This window comes from Neltuma alba, unplaced genomic scaffold (genome assembly GCF_004799145.2).
Source record: "Neltuma alba isolate B1F8T4 unplaced genomic scaffold, ASM479914v2 tig00012051_pilon, whole genome shotgun sequence".
NCBI lineage: Eukaryota > Viridiplantae > Streptophyta > Magnoliopsida > Fabales > Fabaceae > Neltuma > Neltuma alba.
Window position 1 is genome coordinate 725,219 of NW_021636615.1, and position 21,542 is coordinate 746,760.

The following is a 21,542-nucleotide window of genomic DNA, read 5'->3' on the forward strand; positions in this document are numbered from 1 at the left end:
TGACTGATTTATTGTTTAAATCAAACTGAACTACTGCCCAGTTCATTGGTTTTCTGATTAAACTGACCAATTCTGTCTGAATTTTTTCTCCACTGATTAACAAAAACAAAACACAACGTAGTTAACCTGGAAAATAGAAAGAGGCCCAAGGCGTAGTGTTCCAGCAATTGGCAAAATGCTATGGGGAATGGGTGGCGAATGGCGTGAGAGAAGTCACATTTGATGAATGGCATAAGGGTTCAGATGAGACGCGGGAGGGACGCGCACCCCAATAACTCCATATGGCTCACACTCAAAATGCGTGTCACCTTTGCGTTCCCAATGCCCAGTCGCATATTTCTTCCATGCTCGTACTATGCCAGTTCTCCACTTCACTACCCCAGTTGACTAGAAAGTTACTCCCTCCGTTTCTTATTATAAGAGACATTTGATGTTTATGGCATGTTTCTATATATAAGAGATACTTAAAAGTTGTCTCTACTTTTTGTGTTGATTTCCTATTTTATTCATATTTATTGTCTCCAACTCACACTCTCTCCTTCTCACTTCTCTTTCTTTTAATAATTTAATTGTTCTCTCTCATGCTCTCTCTCCTTATTAATGAGGGCATTTTTGGAAAAAAAAATTATACTTTTTATACATTGATTGTTCTTAACTAATTTTAACTGTTTTTTTTATCAACGTAATTCGGTTATTCGTTTCTTATAATAAGGAACGGAGGGAGTATTTGTCATTTAAAATTATACTACTTTTTTTTGTGTTCCCAACCCATTTAAAATTATTCCACCCTCGCTCCTAGACACGAAGACTTACTTCACATTTGAAATTGCACAGAAAAATTCTATTGAAAAAAAAAAACGAAAACAACTCCAATCTTATTTATCAAAGAATACGTTCTAAAAAATCAATTATATTAAGCATAGGGTGTAATAATATATAATACTCCCACCATTTTCATTTATCGGAAAACTTTGGGAATGTGATTTTATTCTCATTTATAAGATATAATTAATATTTTTCTAAGTATTTATTGTAATTTTTTTAAGTTATTTTCTTATTAAGTGGGAGCGATAGTAAATGAGCTAATTTAGTCAAATTCTTGGGTATCATCAGAAAAAATTCTCCCACTTACGTATTTAAAGTATACTCTTTTCTTTCTTTTTCACAAGTTACAAGCAAAATAATCAAGTAAATTATTCTTTTTGTCCTTTCTCATATTGAATTAGTAAGAGATTATATTAAAAATAAATTAAAGATAACAGATATATTAATTTTAGTTAGAGGGTAATTTTGAATACTGGCGATAATTTTTCACAATTTTAATGATACAGACTACTCTTACTCACTATTTTTTAATTATTGAGAAGTAGTTAAAAATATCTTATATTAAGTACTATTTTTTTTGTTTGCCTACCAAAAGAAGTCAGTTTTATTAATTTTCAAAAAAAGGTACAATCACCAATAGACGCACTCACAGAGAAAAAAGAAGTCTCAAAATCTATGATGCAACCTAAAAGCGAAAACACAACAAAACAAAAATAAACCCGCAAAGAAAACAAAACAGCAAGACAGAAAACAAAAATTACAGGACAAGCAACCAGAGAAAACATTGGCCAATACCACAGCGATCCCCAACACCAATCCTTGAAATTGATCTTATTTTGATTTTGATCTTGGAATTTTAAAACCTGTGATTTTAGTTCTTTAAACTTTATTCTAGGGACCAAAATATTATTCGAGAGATTGAAAATCCTTGTACGGACCAAAATAAAATTAAATTTCAGGGATGAAACCTAATGACTTCAAATTTCATAAATTAAATCACAACGAAGTCAAATCTCAAAAGCTAAAGATTTTGTTACTGCATTAGTAGCTGAGATTAATAATTAGTCTACCTTTAATATTGAGAACAATAAAGTTAGACTCCTTTCAATTAAGTTGTCGCGCGCGGGCGCGCACACACAAAGGTTTAAATATTTAAAGTCTAGACCACTTATTTAAATAGTAGAGCTAGTGTCTCTGTTACTCATTCTAACTGGTATTTAATACATTTTTTTTATTTGAAAATAAATCTTCTTAATTTTATTTTTTAATATTATCATTCATAACTATATATATGTTAAAATATGAGACATGCTCGAAGCTAGATATACATACTAATGAAGACCATCTAGTTTGCAATAATATCTTGGTTTTTTTTTTTTAAACCTTCATGTATAATATCTTGGTTTCAAACTCAATCAGTGAAGTCTTTTTTAATATTATCATAATTAAACGCTGACATGCTTGATCCAATTACAGAATGAAACATTTCTCTTTTTTCTTGTTTCTGGCCAAGCAGAATAAAACATTTTGGGCACTGGTAAATTTGATCTAAATTGTCAACCTTAAATTAATAGTAGTTTAATAATGAAAGTAATAATAACATTGATAGTAGGAGTAATAATAACACAACAACATCACACCATGTTAGAAAAATAATTAAACAATATTGAAAGCATTAAGAAACATTGCGATGTGCGAACAGTCTTACACGCTCCACTAATACTGATGACCAGAGCATTCTTATATCACTACCTGTTTTGTTAATTCCTGTTTAGCTTCATTAATTATTAGTTTAGTGCTAATGAACACGAAAGCACATTCATTGTGGTCCATTAACAGGACCAAGGCTCTCTGAGGATTCCACGTCGATCACTTGTGCATCATTCCATTAGAATTGCAGATTACTTTTATGATTTCTCTCCCTCTTTCTCTCTGTAGAAAGCAGGAAGTATCCAAGTGATAGGTGGAGACTAATCCTCCTAAAGGGTTTAAATTACCAAAATGAGTTTTACCTTTCCCAACAAAGTCTTTTCTATGCACACGATCTTGTTTAAACTCAGAACATCATATTTAAGAGACCTAGCCATCTACCAACTATGCCGAGCTTTGCTGGTTCTTTCTCTCTTTATATATTTGTACTTCTTTAGTCCTGTTTATAGAGTATAGAGGGAAAAAAAATTTTGATCTTATTTCTAAAGTAGAGAGAGAGAACTTTTATATCAATGTACAATTTATCCTTTATTTATTATTGTGTTGACTTTGTTCTCATTGAGTATAATGTATACTCCTTCCAATCCTGAATATAAGACCCTTTTTGTTGTGTAATTTGTACTACAGATTAACTCTTATAGGACCTCTAGTCCCATTTATAGGATAGAAAGAAGAATTTTTTGGTCCTATTTATAAGATAAAATTTTTTTTTAATATATATGTATAATTTTACCTTTCATTTATTATTGTGTTAACTTTATTTTTATGAAATATAATATATATTAAAATAGAATAAAGTTGAAAAGTTGTTGATTGCACAAATTCATCTGTAGTTACTTATACAGTTAAAAAAAATCCTATAACTTTTACTTTAAAGAAAAATTGATTGTAATTCTACGAAGACTATATTATTGCAAATACACATCTTACTATATTAAGGCTGATTATATGAATCGTATCACCTAATTATACTTCATCAATAATAAAATTTTTACATATTTTATTTATTGATATGTTTTATTTGGTAACTTTCTTAAATGGCATTCTTATTTTTCTCTATTTTCTTAGATTTGTAGAGACAAAGACTTGTTCATTTTCATTTAAGAAGATTATACAGTATATTTTCGTTTAATCGGAGAAAATTTAAGTCATATATGTCTTATATAATTTGAATTCTTAAAAAAGTTTTGTTTTGAATTTAACAAAGTTATGTCCTTAAGAAGATATGATTTTTCCCTATTACTTTTTATTCCCTGATGACGTGTTTGGCCCATATGGTAAGTATCACGAGTTACTAAATTTACTAGTTTAACTCTTTTTTTTATTAGTTGGTGGGGAAAAAAAACTGGTTTTTTATTGGAAAGTATTTTCCCAATACTAAAGTTATTTTATATGTGAAAATTATTTCCTTTTAATCTTTATCCTCAATTAATGTCACGAGAAAGAGTAACTTGTGAATACTAATAATCCAATAGATAATTTAGATTTGCTATAAAAAGTATTTTAGAAACTTATATGCATGACAAAAGAAACCCGGAGTATTTATTAAACACAAGTTCCTCTAAAATTTGCTATAAACTAGTTAAGTTGATTTAAAAAAATTTCCCTGCAAATAGGTAATAATCCTTCTGGTCTTAGATATATTCTCCTATCCACAATATAAGTCACTTTAACCAATTAATTTATTAAAATCAAGAAATGATAGTTAATTCAATAAATATATCTCAAATTGAAAATTTTAATTTTTTTTTTTTTACTTTGCTCATATTAAATAAGGGTGAAAAGAAAAATACAAGGAATTGCATTATTCAAGCATTAATTATATGAACAAAATACATAAACATTAATTACGCTCCAATTGGTTTATATTTGGGACCAAATCATCATTCATTTATCTAGAAGTGACTTATATTGTGAACTAGAGTAACTATAAGATATATATATTTTTGGGATATTTATGTAATTCAATTATTTGTGTCTTATATATAAGATGGGATGGAATAAATATAATACGTACTAGTTTTAGAAAACACGTAACGATTTGTTTTTTGGGTAAAATCCTTTCCAACATAATGATGAGAATATAGATTTCATACAAGAGCAACATGAACCTGAACAAACGCAACTACTAAAACTTTTGAAATTTATTTAATTAATTCTCGTAATTGCAATATAAAATAAAAGTTTCAAATGTATATAAGTTTAGTTTTCAAAACAATCATGAGTGTTACAAAAAAATCGATTATTAAATAAAGTTAAAAAATTAAATGTATATTTTAGCATTTAATTTACTTAATTACTCCCAATTAAATTATCCTAAAACAGTCAAGCTTAAAATATTTTTAATAGAAATTACTTTTTCTCCAAATTTTAATGTTTTAATTAAAATATTTTCAGCTAAATCGTTGTTGGCCGACTCTATAAAAAAAAAAAAAAATTATAATGCGCCAGTGTGTATTTATATGTACATATGTGCGTATACATATACCATATATTTATATGTATTTTCAAGGATAGTTTACCAGGAAACGTCCTAAGACCATATGTTATATTATGGAGATTAAGAGTTTATTTGGAGTGACTTATAAACATTTTTTTCAATTATCATTTACGAAATATGAGATAAGCATAAGAAAGGACTTATATAAAATATGCTTATAAATAATTCTGAAATGTGATTCCAAATAGCACCTGAAAGAGGTACCCAATTTTTCCAAGATGAAGAGGTAAGTGCGCTTAAAACCAATCCAATGGATGGATTGATTTGGCTGGTTTTCTATCAAGTTGTCAAGCCATAATCTTCCAAGTTTCCATCAGCAAATTAAGAGCGTTTTTTTCAGTCTCAACCAGGTGGGAATACTGAACAAGCGTATTTTGGCTCAATGACAAACCCAAATCCTTAAGCCTTCGTTTTGCTTTCTATCCACTTCCTCTTGACTTGCTATCTTTATCATAAATCCAAATTATTAAGATTTAATATATTATAATAATATTAATAGTGTTAACTAATAAAAGGGAGAATCTTAATTCAATCCATCCGAAATATCTAAATCCAAATCCAGGCATATACTATCTCCGGTCCTAATTATAAGACCTAATTGAGTAATTTGAAGAGATTAAGAAAGTAAGTTAAGTTAGTTATTTGTAATAAATTGGTGTTGTTTTTCCTAAAATACCATTGCTAATCAAATGTATTGATTAGAACTACTATTATTAGAAGGATTATCTTAGAAAAAAATACATAAATATGAGAGATAAAGTGGATTAGAGTCATATATTTAGAACCCAAAATAAAAGTCAAATAAGGTCCTATATTAAGGACCAGAGGTAATATTTTTAATAAATTCTTAATTAGGATATGAGACCTAATTAAGATTTTTCGAATGTTATTAAATAACGAGATTGTCCCTCCTTAATTAAAAATAAAAATTGATCATCTTATCCCTCTCAAGTAGTTCATCGTCTATTATTATTCATATTTAGACAAAAAACACACAAATAATTCTTCAGTGTTTGAATTTTTGTATATATATAACAAGAACATTTAAAATATTTTAATAAAACATTTTCAATTATAATATAAATAGTATTTAAATAAATATGGTTTATTTTCAAGTTGGAAATATTTATTTTAAGATTTTAAAGTATTTTAATTACAAAAAATATTTAATATTAAATTGTCATAATTTACTTTTTCAGTTGAATCCAACATTGCTAATAAATAAAACTAACGTAGATGATAAGAAATGAAAATAAAATTTATTTAAAAACTACTTATATTTCTAATTTAACATTTTTATTAAGATATTTTTTTAATAGCTTTAGTTATATATACAAATTTTAAACACGGTAAAATTACTTATATGTTTTGTCTTAAAAAATAATCATAAAGGATGAGAAATCACTTGGAAGTGGTAAAATAATCAGTCTTTACTTTTAATTAGAGAGGGTCGTTCTAATTATTTAACAATATTCAGAAATCTCTAATTAAGCCTCACCTTGATTAAGAATTTGTTAGAAATACATGTTTGAATTTAAATTTAAATATTTCAACTAGATTTATTTAGATGCTCGCAACCAAAATACATATAAATAAATAAAAGAATATTTATATCAAATTCTTTATGTTTATTATGTCAAATTCAGTAATATAAAGTACAAAAGATAAAAAGTAAAAAGATTATAAGATATTTTAATAAAAATCTATAAAAGTGATGTATTTAGATTAATTTCTAACAGCTTATATATACACACCTATATCTGTAATTTTATCTCCCAAATTTATAATTTTTTACTCAGAATATCCTTATTGATTGCACATATTATTATTAAAGAGGCTCTCAATCAAATAATAGTTCCAATGCATATAATTAAAGCAAGTAGTTCACATATAATTTTATTAATATTTGCAAATTAATTACAACATCTGATTCTAATTATAAGACTCTATTTCTAATCTACAAATAAGGCTTTATAATTACGACCAAAGGTTGTATTTAGCTTTTATACTCACTCCAGTTCAAAACATAAATATGATTTAACGAATTTACATTTATTAAAAAATCAGTTAAAATGAATTTAAAACAATAAATATGTAAGACATATATTTTTTCCCTCTAAATGTGTCCTGATTAGTAAAGTGAGTAAATAAAAGAAACAATAATTAAAAAAAAAAAGAATATATGGGAGGCAAAGGTTATGGTAAAACGAAATTACGCTTTGAACCAGAGGCAACATTGAAGTCCGAAGATGGTACTCCCTTCTCTCCCTCTGTTTTTTTAATAAGTAACAACTACCCTCCTCCTTATTTCTAAATATGAATAATATTTATAAGTTGTCTTAAATTTTTGTAATAAATTTTCTATTTTATCTGCTATTAAAGAATTATCTTAATAGCTAATATATTTTTTTTATTTCCCAAAACATCATTTTTAGATAATAAAGGTTCTTAGAGTATTTTAATACTCCTCCGATCCTAAATATAAGACCTTTAGAGGAGTATAATCTCTCTTCATCACATGTTCTCTCTCTCATAATTCTTTATAATTTTCTTGTTCTCCTTCTTATTTTCTTCCATAAATAAGAGTATTTTTTTTAAAAAAACGTATATTTTTCACATATTTATTGTCTTTAACTAATTTTAATCCACATCAATTAAGAAAAATAGTCAAAAGTAGTTTATATGGTTAAAATAGCAAAGGCATTATTACTACTTCCCAGTAGTACCTGCAGTTACAATCAACCCATCTTTAATTACCCTTAATTCTTTTTATTATGCTCTACAATATTTATTAGCAAGGCCATTCCCCGGGCGTGGGGAGCTTAATACTATTAACTTTCTGCGACTTATATTTTAGCCGATACCATATATTGCAAACGGAACCTTTCATAAGGCTGCTTTAAAGCTATAGAATCTCTTTATCAGCAAAATTTGATGTTCAGTCGGTCAGTGTAGATATCGGTTTCCCCATACACTTGTTTATATGCAATATGACAAACCCGGGTTTTTGATATCATACAGTGTTGAAGATTAGGAAGCCTAAGATGATATCCTTATAGCCCGTCACTCAATCGAAGGAAATGTAATAAAATACTCCTACAGTCCTTAATATAAGACCCATTTAACTAATTTGATTAGATTAAGGAAGTTAAGTAAATTAGTTAATTATAAGAAAAGTTACATATTTTTCCTAAAACACTATAATCATCTTTCTTAATACCCCATCTCCCTCTTCTATTTGATTATGGTTGGGGGAGTATCCATAGGGGTAATTTAGAGAAAATTAAAAAAAATGAGAAATGGATCTTATATTTAGGACCAAAACCAACTCAAGAATTGGGTCCTATATTAAGGACCGGAGGAATATAATGAAATGCGATACAATAATATTTATATGATTTTGTTTGATACGCCATTAAGAAAATATAATACAGAGATATAAAAATGTTTAGTTGGATTTCAAAGAAGTTATGAATAGATGGGAATAACAAATCAAAGAGACAAAATTACCCATACTCATATATAATGAAATAAAATTGTGTATTTTTTGTTGGGTCAAAATTTATAATAACTCTGTCCATATAATTAAATAATAATAAATTAATAAAGAAGTATAAAGATAATTCATTTGGATTTACAAAAGGATATTGAAATTACTGTGAGCTTTCTCATTCAAATAATTGCACAAATGAATGTTATTCATAGTTGTAAGGATTTTAGTTACTCACAAATTCAATATAAAGTCGTAGTTAGTTCCCGAGAGGGTTTGAGAAGGTAAACCACTTATCTTTAAACGGGAATAGCAATATTATGCGAATGCTAGAAATTTGATATGAAAGATCAAGGGGTTGTGATATCTAGGAAAAGAGCATAACACCGGTACGATTAAGGAGTTTAATTGGAAGAAGGCGACGACGAAGATGAATCTGGGAGGCGTTGTTTTTTTATATGCAGCGTCGAATCTGGCCAATTTGAAAAAAAAAAAAGAGGATAATAAGGTCTTTTTAACTTGATTATGATAAGTCTGTATCCCCATTGATATGTCTCATCTCTATAAATCTTGATACCAATGAGCATTACAAAATGCAATCCATTTTGCATTATTTAAGCCCAACTTTTTATATCATGATTACATACTACTCCAATCTTAAATATAACATTTTTATATGATTTTATATTTAGGACTGAAGGAATATAATCTCATTTCATGTAATCAAATCAAACGGAGCCATTACAATCCGTGCATAATTTATAAAGCTTTTTAAAAGTGATTTTAATATGTAAAAAAAATTATCTCAACTCATAAATTAGTTTAAGATGACGATAAATATGGATAATTGAACGATATTTTTTGAATTTTGGGGTTACAAATTACCTTATCGTCAAACCCAACGAATCTAAAAGCAAAAATCCTGTCTGAGCATATGACCCTCAAGCCCAGATGAATGAAGATCGAAAAGTAAAGGGCATCGAGCCAAATAACCCATTGTCCTTGTCAATAGAATATAATATAATTCCACACGCAAAGAAACAGAGAAAGAATACAATAAAAGCCCAGATTAACATTGGCAGGCTGAATGTTGTTCCTTGTCCTTATTCGTGTGATTTAGCATCCCTTTTTTTTATTGCTTGCTTTACAGGTTTGTCCCTCATTCCCCGGGGAGAAAATTGACCATGAATGTCTAGAATATTAGCCAATTGTTGCAGGCAGCCTCCAGATAAAAACTACTCTTAATATAAGACTCCTTTCTTAGTATAAAATTATTTTACACTATTTTACACTACAAAAAAAATCTTATATTTAAAGCCAGAGAAGTAGAAACATGATGGGCCTAATGCAACTCCCAACAAAACATTTGCCAATATATACTGTGATATCCACTTGACAGTGACACTATTCGGAAACTAAAATTATCCGGCAAACATCAGATGCAGTTTTTTCAGTATTCTTCCAAATTTCAATAACTCGTCAGAAATTGACCCAAATATACCCAAGCACAGCACAAGACCCTATATAAGTTTGACGCCAAAAAAAAGACCCTACAAGTTTAAAATCCAGTCACAGATTTTATGAGAGGAAAATCAATTGAGTAGTCCTGCCTCGAACATTTAATCCAATTCTTCAATCTTAGGCCCTGCACCTGAACCACCAGAGGATGATTTGCTGTGCCCACCGTTAGGCATGCTTGCACCACCGTCCATAGGCACATCACCACCACCCCCCTGATACATCTTTGCTATAATGGGGTTGCATAAGCCTTCTAATTCTTTCAATTTATCCTCGAGTTCATCCACCTCTGCTACTTGGTTCCTGTCAAGCCACTCAATCGTTTCATCAATTGCCTTCTCAATCTTCTGCCTGTCTGCTGGATCCAATTTTCCTGCAAATTTTTCATCCTTGATAGTGTTCCTCATGTTGTAGGCGTAGTTCTCCAGAGAGTTCTTGGCTTCCACCCTCTTCTTCACCTCCTCATCCTCGGCTTTGTCCTTCTTCGCCTCCTGCACCATTCTCTCAATTTCTTCTTTGCTCAGTCTTCCTTTGTCATTAGTGATTGTGATCTTGTTCTTCACCCCAGCCGTTTTATCCTCTGCTGAAACATTCAATATGCCATTTGCATCGATGTCAAAACACACATTGATCTGAGGAACTCCTCTTGGTGCTGGAGGGATCCCTGTGAGCTCAAATTTCCCGAGCAAGTTGTTGTTCTTAGTCCTTGCCCTTTCACCTTCATACACCTGAATTAGAACTCCAGGCTGATTATCAGAATATGTAGAGAAAATTTGCTCCCTCTTTGCGGGAATAGTTGTGTTTCTCGGGATCAACACCGCCATCACACCACCTGCAGTTTCAATGCCAAGGCTCAGAGGAGTGACATCAAGCAGAAGCAAGTCTTGAACCTTCTGATTCCCTTCACCAGTCAGAATTGCAGCTTGCACGGCAGCACCATAAGCCACAGCTTCATCTGGATTTATGCTCTTACACAGCTCTTTACCATTGAAGAAATCTTGCAGAAGTTGCTGTACTATGGGAATCCTCGTAGAACCTCCAACAAGAACAACCTCATGAACTCTGCTCTTGTCAATTTTAGAGTCCCAGAGGCACTTTTCCACAGGTTCCATGCATTTTCTAAACAAGTCCATGTTGAGTTCCTCAAATCTAGCTCTAGTAATTGCAGAGTAAAAATCAATACCTTCGTAGAGGGAATCAATCTCAATTGTCGTCTGCGTCGTTGAAGACAGAGTCCTCTTTGCCCTCTCACAAGCAGTCCTCAGTCTTCTTAGAGCCCTCGCATTGGTACTGATATCCTTCTTGTGCTTCCTCTTAAACTTTTGGACGAAGAGATTCACAAGCCTATTATCAAAATCTTCACCTCCTAAATGAGTATCACCAGCAGTGGCCTTCACCTCGAAGATTCCCTCTGCAATTGTGAGGAGCGAAACATCAAAAGTTCCACCTCCAAGATCAAAAATGAGAACATTCTGTTCACCAGACCTCGAACCTTTCTTGTCCAAACCATATGCGATAGCAGCAGCCGTTGGCTCATTGATGATTCTCATCACATTAAGCCCAGCAATAGCACCTGCGTCTTTCGTAGCCTGTCTCTGAGAATCATTGAAATATGCAGGGACAGTAACCACAGCGTTCTTTATCGTTTGACCCAAATAAGCCTCAGCTACTTCCTTCATTTTAGTCAAAACCATGGAAGAAATTTCTTCGGCCGCAAACTGTTTCTCCTCGCCTTTGTATTGAACAACGATCATTGGCTTGTCGCCTGGACCTGACACAACTTTGAACGGCCAGTGCTTCATATCGCTCTGAACAGAAGGATCGGAGAATCGCCGACCGATGAGTCGCTTGGCGTCAAAGACGGTGTTCTGGGGATTCATAGCGACTTGATTCTTGGCAGCATCTCCGATAAGACGTTCCGTATCAGTGAAAGCAACATAAGAAGGAGTGGTTCTGTTGCCTTGATCATTGGCTATGATCTCAACCCGATCATTCTGCCATACACCCACACAGCTGTAGGTGGTGCCAAGATCAATGCCAATAGCTTTTCCCTCGGCCTTGGAAGCCATTGGAAGAAAACAACGCTAAGATAACGAGGAAGGAATAATAAAATGTGGGGTTTGTGATTAATGAAGAAGCGGAGAGGAACGAGGTATGAACGTAAAGGATTTGTAACAACGAGTAGAAACTGAGGATTCTCAAGATCAATTTTGATGAGTGGAGAAGAAACAGAGGGGAAAATATATGCGAAGAGAAGAGAGAGGAAATTTCGAGAGGCTAGTAGAAGAAAGGGCTGCGAAGGTTGATTTTCCAAAACTTGAAGGAGCGCCCAGCAGAGGGTTCAGGAGAGGTAGTGGACGCAGGACGCTCAACTGATTCAGATTCTTCCTTGCCCCCCTCGCGTTAAGCCGTTATATGAACGTTTATAGTTTACTTGGACAGGAAGAAAAGTTGGGAAAAAAAAAAATCTTTATATGAACGTTCATAGTTTACTTAAATGGGAAGAAAGTCGGAAGGAAAGAAAATAAAAAAATAAAAATTAAAAGAAAAGATATTATCATCTATCTTGCTTAAATAGACAAGAGAAAATAAGAGGAAAAAAAAAGCAATTATCAAAATGATTAAAATATCCTTATCAAAATATATCATATTTAAAATTAAATCAAATTAAATGTTGCAATAGAAATATTATACTAACATTAGCATCATCAAATAATTTAAAATTAAGTTATTTGGTTTATATATATTTTCAGATTATTATATTTTAAAATCAAATTATTTAATAAAAATGTTTTAAGATAAAAAATAAAAAGTGAATAATTTTTTAAATATAATAAAAGAAAATAAATATGGATAGAAAGCGAAACAATCACAAAAATTTTGTTTTCCTTCCCAAATCTTTCCATATGTTAAAAGAAAATTTGAAAAGAAAATAAGGCATAGGACTCACTTTATTTTCTTCCCCACTTTTTCTTCCTTCCATATTTTTATCCTATCCAAGTAAGGAAAAACTCATTTCTCCGTATGTTTTCCTTTCTAGTTTTCTTTCCTTCCTAATTTTCTCGCAATCCAAGTAAGGGTTTAGGTTTGGCTATGAATAAAATAATTTTAATTTTATATTTAACACAATTTTTTGTTTTTTAAGTTTGTACTCATTTTATTTTTGATTTCTCAAGTTTCAAACTACAGTTTTTTATTCCTCAAGAGACAAAATATTGTAAGTATTTACTAAATTATAGGACAAATATTTTATATGAAAACAAACTTAAAAGACTAGAACTAAAATACTTCAGTATTAGATAGAGTGGAATGAAAGTAACTTGAATGAAAAAAAAAATTGACATTATAAAAATCCAAATCGAAGATAAATTAAATTAAACGATTAAAGGAATTAAATTGGAATCAAACGAATTTAAGGATGGTTTTAACGCGACAAATCATATGTGGACCGAGCCCAATAAATTCTAAATGGCGATCGGTGCGAAGGAAGGATCTGGAAAGCCCATGTATTCAAAACAAGGAACATCTACAGCCCAAAAGTCACCCCATGGCTTTGCAAACTTTGAAGACCGGAGGTCAACCAAACGGAGGAGAAGTGAACACGTGGAGCAGAACTGTTAAACGTAGAGAAAATCTGGGGCACAGCAAAATCTTTGAAAAGCTTATAATTTTACTGGTCAAAATTACAAATTTTCAATTTCTACTCAAACGACTGCAGCTTTTTTTCTCTCAAAAAAAAAAGGGCTAAAGTGTGTGTATATGCTTTTATATATTTGTATCAAGTTTTTCTAGTCTCTTAAATTTATAAAGTATATTTTTAATTATTTAATCTTAGCACTATTAGTTTCATCCAATAAAAAATGCTAACCCATTAAACTTAAGTGATGAGTAGGTGATCACTACAGCAAATTAACTTCCATTTACTTTCAAAAAATTCTGAAATTTTATTACACCTCTTATAAAAGACATTGATGTCCTTGCTATAAGTTTTTTTTCAAATGTTGGCAGAAAAACTTTTTGAAAAAACAAGATCAACTGTTGTTGGAGCTCGGGCCACCAACATTCGGCCGCTTGGAGAATATATTTGCAAAGATGGGTGAGAGGTTTGGAGCCATGATTTCTTAACACACCATAAAAAAAAAAATATTATGACAAGTAAGCCATCAAATCTAATTAATTATATAATACAAAGAAAGAAAAATATATTTCCACTTGTTCTTAATATAAGAGTTAGTTGACTAATTTGAATAAATTAAGAAAATTAGTTAAGTTAGTTATTTATAATAACTAGGTGTTGTCTTTTTTAAAATATCTTTGCTAATCAAATATATTAGTTAGAACTATCATTATTATAAGGACTATCTTAAGAAATAAATAAATAAATATAAGAGACAAAGTAAATTGGATTTTTATATTTAAGAGCAAAATAAAAGTAAACAAACTCTTATATTAAGAACTGGGGTAGTATATAACAAAAGAAAATGATGAAAGAGTATAAAACTATAATATAAGTAAGCAAGTCAAATAAAAAAAATAGCAACCAAAATTAAGCAATTAGCATTACAAGGAACAAAAAATCGGATTGAATACTAAACCAGTTGAGGTAGTGATTCAAAAGTTAATGGATCAGATCGGGGTCAAATCGGTCATATTAAAATAATAAAATTTAATTAAAAATAACAAAATATAACAATATCAATAATCACTAATAACAAAATATAAGAAAATACAACAATAATTTGATTGTAATAATAAAAAAAATACAATAACATTGAGAATTTTGATTTTTATGATTCCTCAATAACTAAAATTAATAATCATTAATATCAAAATCAATTTATTTAAATATATAACGGCTAAAACATTAGGAGTTGGATAAGAAAAAAATATAACCAATAGCAAAATAATAATCCAAACCAATTTACACCGGTTTTTGCCGGTTCACACCGGTTTGATACCGGTTCGGTTTTTGACTGATTTATTGTTTTAAACCAAACTGAACTACTGACCGATTCATTGGTTTTCTGATTAAACTGACCAGTTCTGTCTGATTTTTTTGCCACTGATTAACAAAAACAAAACACAACGTAGTTAACCTAGAATATAGAAAGAGGCACAAGGCGTGGTGTTCCAGCAATTGGGAAAATGCTATGGGGAATGGGTGGCGAATGGCGTGAGAGAAGTCACATTTGATGAATGGCATAATGGTTCAGATGAGACGCGGGAGGGACGCGCACCCCAATAACTCCATATGGCTCGCACTCAAAATGCGTGTCACCTTTGCTTTCCTAATGCCCAGTCGCATATTTCTTCCATGCTCATACTATGCCAGTTCTCCATTTCACCACCCTAGTTGACTAGAAAGTTATTTGTCATTTAAAATTATACTACTCTTTTTTGTGTTCCCAACCCATTTAAAATTATACCACCCTCGCTCCTAGACACGAAGACTTGCTTCACATTTGAAATTGCACAGAAAAATTCTATAAAAAAAAAAACGAAAACAACTCCTATCTTATTTATCAAAGAATACGTTCTAAAAAATCATTTATATTAAGCATAGGGTGTAATAATATATAGTACTCCCACTATTTTTATTTATCGGAGAACTTTGGGAATGTGATTTTATTCTCATTTATAAAATATAATTAATACTCCTCCGATCCTTAATATAGGGCCCAATTGTTGGGTTGGTTTTTATCCTAAATATAAGACTCATTTCTTATATTTATCAGTTTTCTCTAAATTATCCCTATAGATATTCCCTCAGTCATAATCAAGTAAAAGAGAAAGAGGGGGTATTAAGAAAAATGATTATGGTATTTTAGAAAAAACATGTCACATTTCTTATAATTAACTAACTTATCTAACTTCCTTAATCTAATCAAATTAGTTAAATGGGTCTTATATTAAGGATCGGAAGAGTATTTGTCTAAGTATTTATTGTAATTTTTTAAGTTATTTCTTATTAAGTGGGAGCGATAGTAAATGAGCTAATTTAGTCAAATTCTTGGGTATCATCAGAAAAAATTCTCTCACTTACGTATTTAAAGTATACTCTTTTCTTTCTTTTTCACAAGTTACAAACAAAATAATCAAGTAAATTATTCTTTTTGTCCTTACTCATATTGAATTAGTAAGAGATTATATTAAAGATAACAGATATATTAATTTTAGTTAGAGGGTAATTTTGAATACTAGCGATAATTTTTCACAATTTTAATGATACAGACTACTCTTACTCACTATTTTTTAATTATTGAGAAGTAGTTAAAAATATCTTATATTAAGGACTATTTTTTTTGTTTGCCTACCAAAAGAAGTCAGTTTTATTAATTTTTTAAAAAATGTTCAATCACCAATAGCCGCACTCACAGAGAAAAAAGAAGAGTCAAAATCTGTGATGCAACCTAAAAGCGAAAACACAACAAAACAAAAAAAAACCCGCAAAGAAAACAAAACAGCAAGACAGAAAACAAAAATTACAGGACAAGCAACCAGAGAAAACATTAGCCAATACCACAGCGATCCCCAACACCAGTCCTTGAAATTGATCTTATTTTAATTTTGATCTTTGAATTTTGAAACCTATGATTTTAGTTCTTTAAACTTTATTCTAGGGATCAAAATATTATTCGAGAGATTGAAAATCCTTGTACGGACCAAAGTAAAGTTAAATTTCAGGGATCCAACCTCCTAATGATTTCAATTTTCATAAATTAAATCACAACGAAGTCAAATCTCAAAAGCTAAAGACTATGTTAGTGCATTAGTAGCTGAGATTAATAATTAGTCTACCTTTAATATTGAGAACAATAAAGTTAGACTCCTTTCAATTAAGTTGTTGTACACACACACACCCACACAAAGGTTTAAATATTTAAAGTCTAGACCACTTATTTAAATAGTAGAGTTAGTGTCTCTGTTACTCATTCTAACTGGTATTTAATACAATTTTTTATTTGAAAATAAATCTTCTTAATTTTATTTTTTAATGTTATCATTCATAATTATATATATGTTAAAATATGAGACATGTTCGAAGCTAGATATACATACTAATGAAGACCATCTAGTTTGCAATAATATCTTGGTTTTTTGTTTTTTAACCTTCATAATATCTTGGTTTCAAACTCAATCAGTGAAGTCTTTTTTAATATTATCATAATTAAACGCTGACATGCTTGATCCAATTACAGAATGAAACATTTCTCTTTTTTCTTGTTTCTGGCCAAACAGAATAAAACATTTTGGGCACTGGTAAATTTGATCTAAATTGTCAACCTTAAATTAATAGTAGTTTAATAATGAAAGTAATAATAACATTGATAGTAGGAGTAATAATAACACAACAACATCACACCATGTTAGAAAAATAATTAAACAATATTGAAAGCAATAAGAAACATTGCGATGAGCGAACAATCTTACACGCTCCACTAATACTGATGACCAAAGCATTTTCATATTACTACCTGTTTTGTTAATTCCTGTTTAGCTTCATTAATTATTAGTTTAGTGCTAATGAACACGAAAGCACATTCATTGTGGTCCATTAACAGGACTAAGGCTCTCTGAGGATTCCACGTCGATCACTTGTGCATCATTCCATTAGAATTGCAGGTTACTTTTATGATTTCTCTCTCTCTTTCTCTCTGTAGAAAGCAGGAAGTATCCGAGTGATAGGTGGAGACTAATCCTCTTAAAGGGTTTAAATTACCAAAATGGGTTTTACCTCCCCCGCAAAGCCTCTTCTATGCACACGATCTTGTTTGAACTCAGGACATCATATTTAAGAGACCTAGCCATCTACCAACTATGCTGAGCTTTGTTGTTTCTTTCTCTCTTTATATATTCATACTTCTTTGGTCCTGTTTATCGAGTAAAGAGGGAAAAGAATATTGGTCTTATTTCTAAAGCAGAGAGAGAAAACTTTTATATGAATGTGCAATTTGTCCTTCATTTATTATTGCGTTGACTTTATTCTTATTGAGTATAATGTATACTACTTCTGGTCCTGAATATAAGACTTTGTTTGTTGTGTAATTTGTACTAAAAATTAAGTCTTATAGGACCAGAGATAGTATTAAATAGGGATAAAGTTAAAAAGTTATTAAAAGAAGAATAGTATATATTATAGGTTTTAGTGTTTTATATCTCTCTCTATATAGTCCTCTGGTTCTATTTATAGGACAGAAAGAAGAATTTTTTGATCCTATTTATAAGATAAATTTTTTTTAATATATATGTATAATTTTACTTTTCATTTATTATTATGTTAACTTTATTTTTATAAGATATAATATATATTAAAATGGAATAAAGTTGAAAAGTTGTTGATTACACAAATTCATCCGTAGTTACTTATAAAGTTTTCTAAAAAAAAATCCTATGACTTAGTAATAGTTACTTTAAAGAAAAATTGACTGTAATTCTACGAAGACTATATTATTGCAAATAAATGTCTTATTATATTAAGGCTGATTGTATGAATCGTATCACCTAATTATACCTCATCAATAATAAAATTTTGACATATTTTATTTATTGATATGTTTTATTTGGTAACTTTCTTAAATGGCATTCTTATCTTTCTCTATCTTTCTTAGATTTATAGAGACAAAGACTTGTTCATTTTCATTTAAGAAGATTATATAGTATATTTTCGTTTAATCGGAGAAAATTTAAGTCATATATGTCTTATATAATTTGAATTCTTAAAAAAGTTTTGTTTTGAATTTAACAAAGTTATGATTTTTCCCTATTACTTTTTATTCCCTGATGACGTGTTTGGCCCATATGGTAAGTATCACGAGTTACTAAATTTTCTAGCTTAATAAAAAAGAACTGGTTTTTTATTGGTAAGTATTTTCCCAATACAAAATTTATTTTATATGTGAAAATTATTTCCTTTTAATCTTTATCCTCAATTAATGTCGCGAGAAAGAGTAACTTGTAAATACTAATAATCCAATAGATAATTTAGATTTTCTATAAGAAGTATTTTAGAAACTTATATGTATGACAAAAGAAACCCGGAGTATTTATTAAATACAAGTTCCTCTAAAATTTGCTATAAACTAGTTAAGTTGATTTAAGAAATTTTCCCTGCAAATAGGTAATAATCCTTCTGGTCTTAGATATATTCTCCTATCCACAATATAAGTCACTTTAACCAATTAATTTATTAAAATCAAGAAATGATAGTTAATTCATTAAATATATCTCAAATTGAAAATTTTAATTTTTTTTAACTTTGCTCATATTAAATAAGGGTGAAAAGAAAAATACAAGGAATTGCATTATTCAAACATTAATTATACGAACAAAATACATAAACATTAATTACGCTCCAATTGGTTTATATTTTGGACCAAATCATCATTCATTTATCCAGAAGTGATTTATATTGCGAACTAGAGGAAATATAAGATATATATATATATATATTTTTGGGATAGTTATGTAATTCAATTATTTGTATCTTATATATAAGATGGGATGGAATAAATGTAATACGTACTAGTTTTAGAACACACATAACGATTTTTTTTTTTGTTAGAATCCTTTCCAACATAATGATGAGAATATAGATTTCATACAAGAGCAACATGAACCTGAACAAACGCAACTACTAAAACTTTTGAAATTTACTTAATTAATTCTCGTAATTGCAATATAAAATAAAAGAGGGCACTAACAGACGAAATTTTCCGATATTATTAAATAACAGGATATGGACCCAAATGCCCTTTGGAGTTTGGACGTGTAGAGTTCGTGTAGACCCCTCAAAAAGGACCAAAACGATGTAACTTCATTCCACTGAACTTATATAAGTCGAGCTCTGTACGATACAAGTTTTAGCAGCTCGAGCTGTGTCTTCAGTTCAAACCTTCTGAATCAGCCATTTTAGCCATTCTTGAGCTGCTTTAATGGATTTTGCGAGGTCACAGAACAGTGAAAATGGAGAGATGGGTGATCGAGTGGGTCATAGAAATAGAATTAGGGTTTCCTCATCAGTTAATTATAGACGAAGAATGAGAAGAAGGTCGTCCACGACACTGAAGTGTTGTCACTGTGTTCCTCGTTGTCCAAGTCTTTTGCAGAGGTTAGTGTCTCTTCTTCACACGTTTTAGTAATTTGCAGTGAATATATAAACGGTCCGGTCTAAATAAATTTGATTTGAATCGTTTGAAATTTTAATTAATTTATTATTTTATCTTTCATGTCTTGAGAGACTAATCATACATATGATTTTATTTAATTTTTGATTTAATTATATTATGATTTACTTTGTAATTGGTGCCCTTAAAATTTGTAAAACTTTTAATTTCTTTTCTATTTTAAAAATTTTAAATGTCAAGGTTCAAATCTGAGCAGTGTCTTGCTTCTTTTAAGATATATAATAGTATTAACATTTTACAATATATATAATTTTGAACTATCTAAATCAAATATCTAAATGATCTAATTGCACGTCGTGTATATGCTAGACATGCTGTTATTTCCTTTAATAATGCTTTCACGTATACTTACACACGGGTTCACAGGCTTCATGCATGCAAATTAACTCTCAAATGTTGAAGTAAAACAAAATTGGCTGACGAATCATTGATTTTTTTTTAAAATGCGTAGTACTTGGCCATTTCTTACTTTTAGTGTTTCGATTCAAGATAATTTTTATATTCTTATTTTCACTTAAAGGAATATAGGAATTTCAGTTTCCAGATTTTTGCATATATATATACTCCTCCGGTCCTAAATATAAGACCTTTATACACACTAGTATAAGATTCTTATATTTAGGACCGGAGGAGTATATAAATAGATAAACCTTGCCTTAATTTTATATTAAAAAAATTTATTCATAAATGTTATTTAATAATCTATATTTCCTTTAAGGGAATTTTTTTTTAATATGAAATTCCAATATATAATTGATGAGTAAACAGTCTGGTGTTTTGATCATAAACAATAAGTATTAAACATATAAAGGTTCAAATTTTGAGCTTTTGTCACAGTTTCATTCTACTTTGTACATATAAACCAAACAAATGATTTACTAAACTGTGAGGCTTTTGTTTGTATATGATTAAAGCTCGAACGAGTTCTTGTCCACAATTCCAAGCCACGCAGTGTTCATATTTCTGAATCCTTTAATGGTGGATCTGCTTCAACTGGATTATCAGAGCAAGAAGGCGAGCCCTTTTGAGACCCACGCCCCGACCATGTGGATCTTCTTTGTGGCTACCTGCATGCACTGTCTAGGGCTTGCGTTTGAGATGAAGATACAAACATCTGGTTCTGTCTGCTGTAGAATCTTCACCAACCTCGTTCTCTTCGCCGGAGCTCTCTCCTCCATTGCCCTTGCCTCCACCTTCCTCCCGCCGGCTCTCGGCTGGGTTTGTCTCGGCCTCTGGACCCTCTTGCCCTTCATTGTGGGCTTCCCATTGCTTGTTTCTGCTCTCAAATGGCTCTGTGAAAAAGTTATGGAGTTTT

At 30.2% G+C, this 21,542-nt stretch overlaps 1 protein-coding gene across 1 annotated transcript; it reads right to left on the reverse strand.

Annotated features, from left to right (window-relative positions):
- Window positions 1-9,980: 9,980 nt before the first annotated feature.
- LOC114721656 (heat shock 70 kDa protein-like) lies at window positions 9,981-12,272 on the reverse strand. The gene has a single exon (XM_028907509.1). It carries the CDS (start codon window positions 12,110-12,112, stop codon window positions 10,145-10,147), a length of 1,968 nt encoding a protein of 655 aa, XP_028763342.1. The 5' UTR covers window positions 12,113-12,272; the 3' UTR covers window positions 9,981-10,144.
- Window positions 12,273-21,542: the final 9,270 nt, after the last annotated feature.